General features: G+C 42.2%; 1 protein-coding gene across 2 annotated transcripts; it reads left to right on the top strand.

Annotated features, from left to right (window-relative positions):
- Positions 1-399: 399 nt before the first annotated feature.
- Positions 400-5,934, top strand: arf3a (ADP-ribosylation factor 3a). 2 transcript variants are annotated; one of them, XM_037684869.1, is made up of 5 exons: positions 400-470; positions 2,370-2,541; positions 2,634-2,744; positions 5,406-5,530; positions 5,611-5,934. In XM_037684869.1, exons 2-5 carry the CDS (start codon positions 2,394-2,396, stop codon positions 5,770-5,772), a joined length of 546 nt encoding a protein of 181 aa, XP_037540797.1. In that variant the 5' UTR covers positions 400-470; positions 2,370-2,393; the 3' UTR covers positions 5,773-5,934. The 2 variants fall into 2 exon arrangements, with proteins under 2 accessions (XP_037540797.1, XP_037540796.1); XM_037684868.1 differs by having other exon boundaries at positions 425-470; positions 2,349-2,541.
- Positions 5,935-6,394: the final 460 nt, after the last annotated feature.

The following is a 6,394-nucleotide window of genomic DNA, read 5'->3' as shown; positions in this document are numbered from 1 at the left end:
CTCATCATTTGCATATTGTACAAACTATCTGATCATATGAAACATATTTTGATACAAAAATAGTTGTTTAAATATAAATAAACATGTATGAACATATTCGCGTTGTATCTCGGTGCAATGCCAATAAAGTTTATTCTGATTCTGAAATGATGAACTGGAAAATGTTCATTCCCTTGAGTTAATGGATATTTAATGAAACAAGTGGTCTTTTTTGAGCAGAGCATCTGACTTTGTATGTATTTATTTTGTCGTGTTTTATGGAGACAACGCTGAAGACCTGTTGTCCCCGCTTGCCTCATAATCTAGCTTTTAGTTTTTGGACGTGTCACTGAGGACGACAAAAACGTGAGCGGCGTTCGCAGCATCCTAAGTATCGCGAGACTTCACAGCAGGAAACCCGCTAGTTATCGCGAGACTAGCATCCAGTCCTCTTGCTGAATCCAGCTGGGATCCTGCCTGCAGTTAACGGGGTAAGTGTCAATGAGGTGCAAATGCGGAGAAAATTACCTAAATATGTGGACGAGTATTAAAGCTGACCGCATATGTGTCGGTATTTAAACGCTCTCAGACGCATTTTAAGCTAACGACCGGCCGTTTTTCGACGACATCAGGCCGGCTGGTGCGTTTTTCTGTCGTGACTAACGCGGGCATTATAATTAATAAGCCGCACAAATTCGACCTGGAGGTTTTTACTCCCCTATTTAAAGAGCAGAAACAATAAGCCATTGTTACTGGCAAGCAGCCGGGCTCGACCAATGATCCAGCCTGGAGAACGTGACAGGAGCCACCGGCTGCTGGTACTGCAGCATCTCCTCTCCTCGCTTCATGACAGGTGCCTCTGCAGCTGTAACACGCTGTGCTAACAGCTCCTACCTCCGTGTGCTTCATGCAAATGACTCTATGATCTGTGACGACATTAGTTATGAGCTCTAGTTGGAAATAAAAATGAAAAGTGTGCTCCAGGTGTGCTTTCTGTGCACTGTTTGCCCCTCAGAATGAACATCCTGTTAACATCTGCACCTCAGCTGAAGGAGAGATGGCCATTTAAAGGCCCTTAATTATCACAAAGACTGTGAACTACACATAATCTTGGTCACCTTAGTTAAAAAAATTGTGATTTGATAGTTTCTGTTGTTTCAGGCATCAGCAGACACCTGAACAGGTAGTTAACTTGCACACTCTGAAATCTGATCTGCAGAAAGGAGACTGGCTGCTGTTTTCCATGTAACCATCCAAAAACTGAGTCCAGTCTGTTCTCATTGAGAGATGTGAAGGGTGTTCTCACTGACTTTCCTCTGAGGTAAAAAAAAAAAAAAAAAAAGCTTCTAAACCTGGGCAATTCAACTAAATTGCCCAGGGGGGCACAGTTACTGAGAGCCAAGAGCTCAGGGGCCAGAGAGTTATTGTCACTAAGTTTGTTTTACGTTTTAAAATCTAGTTTTATCTATATATGAACCCATGGGTGGGCCGAACAGCTCACCCATGGGCCTGATTAGTCCACGGGCTGCCAGTTGAATAGTCTGTTCTACACTGTCTCATCATGCTTCTTCTTCTTTCGGCTGTTCCCTCTTTAGAAGTTGCTGCAGAGTCGTCTTCCATTCCATTCTGTCCTCCTTGTCCTCTGTCCTCACTCTATAATCCAGGTCCTCTGTTTGCTTCCATATATCACCTTCCTCTGTCTTTTTCCTGGCAGCTGCATTTCTATCATCCTTCTACCAGTATACCCACTGTCCCTCCTCTGGACATGTCCAAACCATCTCAGTCTGGTCTCTCTAACTTTATCTCCCAGTTGTTCAACCTGGGCTGTACCTCTGATGATCCCATTCCTAATCTTATCCAGCCTTGTCAGTCCTAAGGAGAACCTCAACATCTTCATTTCTGCCACTTCCAGTTCTTCCTTCTGTCTTTTTGTGTTCTCCACAGTCTCCAGACCATACAACATAACTGGTCTCATCACTGTCTTGTAAACTCTTCCTTTGATCTTTGCTGCCACTCTTTTATCACAAATCACTCCTGAAACTTTTCTCCATCCACTCCATCCAGCCTGGACTCTCTTTCTCACCTCTTTACAACAGTCCCTATTTTCCTGGACAGTGGACCCCAAGTACTTGAAGTCCTGCACCTTTGTGACTTCCCCTCTTTGTAGTCGCTGAACAAACTCACAAATTAGTTTATGCAAAAGTGTTTTTCTCTGAAATCACCTCCTGACATAACCCTCACCATTTACCCAGGTTTGGGATCGGCACAAGTGATGCACTGGCTTGCACTGGCTTGCACTTTTGTCTCAGCACTGTTTTTTTTGACTTTCGAAACAAGCTTCATGTTTGTTTGTCTGCTTTGTTGCTCAGTAATCCCTGGTTCTTTTAAAGTTGCAATAAGAGCCGCTGGTCATCATGGGAAACATCTTTGGGAACCTGCTGAAGAGCCTGATAGGCAAAAAAGAAATGAGGATTCTCATGGTGGGGCTGGACGCTGCTGGGAAGACCACCATCCTCTACAAGCTGAAGTTGGGGGAGATCGTCACCACCATCCCCACAATAGGTCTGTAGGGGAAAATGATTCAATATTGAAAAAAAAAAAATTGGGAGGAGTTGAATTAATTAAACATCGTTTTGATAATTCTTTCTTTTCAGGGTTTAATGTGGAGACAGTGGAATACAAAAACATCAGCTTCACTGTGTGGGACGTGGGCGGCCAGGACAAGATCCGTCCCCTTTGGAGACACTACTTCCAGAACACACAAGGTGAGCTCGTCACGTTGGCACTCCACTCATCCACTTTGGAGTCAACGAGGCCCTTTTAGTCCCGCTGAACAACCTGCTGCACACGCTCGCCCCCAACACCTGAGGGTTTATCTGACTCATGTTTTAGATGAGCTCATTTACATACAGCGTGTTCTCAGAGTAACACTGAAATCTTTATTAACTAAAGGCTTAGCGTTCTTTGAAGGAATGTACGTCACCCGCCACTTTTTATACTTTTCGCGCCACCTAGTTAGCCTCCAGTTTATTTCTTCTAAACTCAAGAAAGGGTATAAAATGAGTGGGGGAGCTGGACCAAGTAAGAAGCAAAAAAAACCTACCATTTCCATACGGAATGGGAGGAGGACTTTTTGTTCACGTCAGATTCAAAGTGCGTTTGCCTCATCTGCAAGAGTATCATTGCTATTCCAAAGAAGGGAAATGCATTTTTGGGCTGTTCATAAAAACTCCAACACGGACTTCCTTCCGAAAAGCGAGCTGAGAAAGAAGAAGGTGAACAAAAATCCTAGTTATCCGGATAGCAGTTATTTTTTCTTACAGCTTGACAACAAAAGCGAAGGCAGCAACCGAAGCATCATTCTGGGTGAGTCGCTTCATTGTTAAGCACAAGAAGTCCTTTCAAGATGGAGCGATAGTAAAAGAGTCATTTGTAGAAGCAGCTGACTCATTGTTTCGAGACTTTAAAAACAAACCAGAAATATTATCTTCAATCAAAGCTCTCCAGGTATCAAGAAGTACAGTTATACGGCGCTGTGAAGCCATGTCCGAGGATTTCACCCAGCAACTTTGGAAGGATTTCGCGGCCTGCGAGTGTTTCTCACCGCAACTGGACGAGTTTACAGACGTGAGAGACACAGCCCAGTTGTGCACGGATGGTGTTTACCGGTATCTGGAGTGGAGGATGAGATTTTGACACTATAAGCTGACATTCTCTTAAGGCCAGGACTCGTGGACAGTTCTGGAATTTACTCACAGAGGAAAATACCCCAACATGAGGAAATGTTACCTTCTTGACTGCATTATTCGGCTCCACTTATTTATGTGAGTCAGCCTTTTCCCACATGAAGATTATTAAGTCCAAATACCGTTCCACCATGACTGATGATCATTTGGAAGTGTGCTTGAGGCTGGCTATCAGCAGCTACTGCCTGGACTATGCATCCCTGGCTGACTCCATTCAGTGCAGGTCATCAGAGTAAGATAATGACAAAAAATGTACAGAGTTGTATTGCACAATATAGGTTCATGCAGTTACACAAGTTACATCAACATATATTGAACATATAAAGGATACTTAATATGTTTTTAAATAAGTATATATTTTATATGTTTATAGTAGGCTCCAAAGTTTACCTCAATATCTGTTAAACTGGCTCATTTGTACGTATTTGTGCGTTTGCAAGGATTGCTTCGCTGTAGCCGCCATCTTTACTTGGACTGACAACAAAACTTGTTCATTTGCAGATGTCCATCCAAAACAAAAACTTTATCGCTCTGCAGTGGTGATTTTAGCTTCTTTTTGGGGGTGCTCAAGCACCCCTAAAATTTAACTCAGCACCCTTGAAAAATAACATAAAAATATATATATTTTTATTTATTTATTTTTGTGCAGTTCTGGGTTTGTGTTTTGGGTTCAGTTTTTTGCATTTATGATTCAGTGCAACAAAATAAACAAAATGAAAAGGTAACAGATCATTATAATACTTGGTTTGTTACATAATGACTTTAACTGCTGGATGTCCGGCCTCTGAGCTGCTGGCTTTGAGTAGCTGTGGTCCCCTGAGCAGTTTAGTTGAACAGTGCTGCTTTAGAGGGTGGAATAGTTTATTCCATTTCCAAAACCTAAACTGAGTCTGGAAAAAAAATGTCAAAGGTGGATAAAGCCCTGCGGCCGACCTCATGAGCAGCTGAACAGTGATAAACAGGAAGTACCACATGTTCATCTGTACGAAGGTAACTGCAGGTAAATCCTCCATTTTCTGTCATAATTGCATTGTATATTAATGGTTTTATTAAAGGTTTGAAGCTGCTTTGTTTTGTGTGTTTTAAATATAGACATATGTTGCAACTTCTGGTTGCACACGTTTAGTCTTTGTTTGTTATGATCAGTTAAAACTAAACTGATTTTGTACAAAGCATTTAGGTTGTGTAATGTAAAGCGGAGTGCTACGTCTGTAGCATCTTAGCTAGCGCGTCTGTATTGCACACCGCTAGCTTAGCGCTGCTTCTTGGTGCGCCAAGTTCTCTAAAATACTTATTAAATCAAGTGTTTACTTAAACTTAGATGTTTAACAACCCATTAAATACACCAGAATGCAGGAGATGGCATCTACTTCATTCAAAAATTTTCAGACCCCCCCCCCACACACACACACACACTCATTATGAATGCTTCTAATGCCAATGGCCACCGCATTGTTCAAGCCAAGAGTTATTGTCAGCACTGGGGCTAAAACACCCCTAAATTCAGATTCTAGACTCGCCCCTGTCGCTCTGCCTTTAGAAGCGGGCGATAGTGATTAAACTTTTTTGTTGACGTTGTGAGACACTAGTAAAGCAGCAATGAGTCACTGTTTTCTTTTTTAATTATTATTATTAATTAATTAATTTTTATTGTTTGTTTGCTTTGTTTTCCTGCTGCAGGTTTGATCTTTGTGGTGGACAGCAATGACCGGGAGCGAGTCAACGAAGCCCGTGAGGAACTGATGAGGATGCTGGCTGAGGACGAGCTGCGGGACGCTGTTCTCCTCGTCTTCGCTAACAAACAGGTACAGCTCCCCAGCAGCAGCTCCTTCTGCACATCAGAGCGAAGGCTTTTATTTCTGACTAACTGTATCACTTCACTCAGGACCTGCCCAACGCCATGAACGCCGCAGAGATCACAGACAAGCTGGGCCTGCACTCCTTACGCCACCGCAACTGGTACATCCAGGCCACCTGCGCCACCAGCGGGGACGGCCTGTACGAGGGCCTGGACTGGCTGGCCAATCAGCTGAAGAACAAAAAGTGAAGGGGGAAGAGCCTGGGTGCCAGCTCCAGGTGGTCTTTACAGTGGGTCTGTTGTGTTTACCTAAAGATGAAAAGACTAAAACAAAAGCTCCAGGGGGGAGTTACTCTCAATGGCTTTCTCCCCCTGCAAATATTGATTATATTTATTTCCATACTTTGATTCATTTGCATAATTTTGGTTTGTGGCGAGAGTTTTCTTTCACTTACAAGCAGACGGTGTCAAAGTGAACCAAAATATTTTCCACTTTTTAAACTGAAAGCATAAATCCTGACATAAAATAATGTATAAAGGCATATGCATTTCCCTTTGTTTGCCGTCTGTGACCTCCATTAATGCAAAAACGTGACAAATCTGTGACGGCAGGGCAGCCTTCCTCCTCAGAAATGGTAAACTCCGTGTAAATTATAAAAGAATGTCATAAATGATAGAATATCAAAATTTTAATGCAATGTATCAAAATTTAACATTATATTTTATTGTCCAAAGTTGTTCACTGCCACAGGATTATGCTCTTTAAAGGTTATTTTCATCCAGATTTGATTTAAATATAAAGTATATTGACTTATCTATTTTTTGGAAACACAAATAGTTCATGTTCTGAGAGTTCTTGTTAATATTTTCA

Source organism: Nematolebias whitei, chromosome 11 (assembly GCF_014905685.2).
Source record: "Nematolebias whitei isolate Nwh7 chromosome 11, NemWhi1, whole genome shotgun sequence".
Classification (NCBI taxonomy): domain Eukaryota; kingdom Metazoa; phylum Chordata; class Actinopteri; order Cyprinodontiformes; family Rivulidae; genus Nematolebias; species Nematolebias whitei.
This window is presented reverse-complemented; position numbering and strand designations above follow the sequence as displayed.

What these genes read in the sequence shown, in the direction of transcription:
- arf3a (XM_037684869.1), top strand. Translation starts at nt 2,394, where the DNA reads ATGGGAAACATCTTTGGGAACCTGCTGAAGAGCCTGATAGGCAAAAAA. An exon ending in CACCACCATCCCCACAATAG is followed by an intron (nt 2,542 to 2,633) that starts GTCTGTAGGGGA and finishes CTTTCTTTTCAG; the next exon opens with GGTTTAATGTGGAGACAGTG. An exon ending in CTACTTCCAGAACACACAAG is followed by an intron (nt 2,745 to 5,405) that starts GTGAGCTCGTCA and finishes TTCCTGCTGCAG; the next exon opens with GTTTGATCTTTGTGGTGGAC.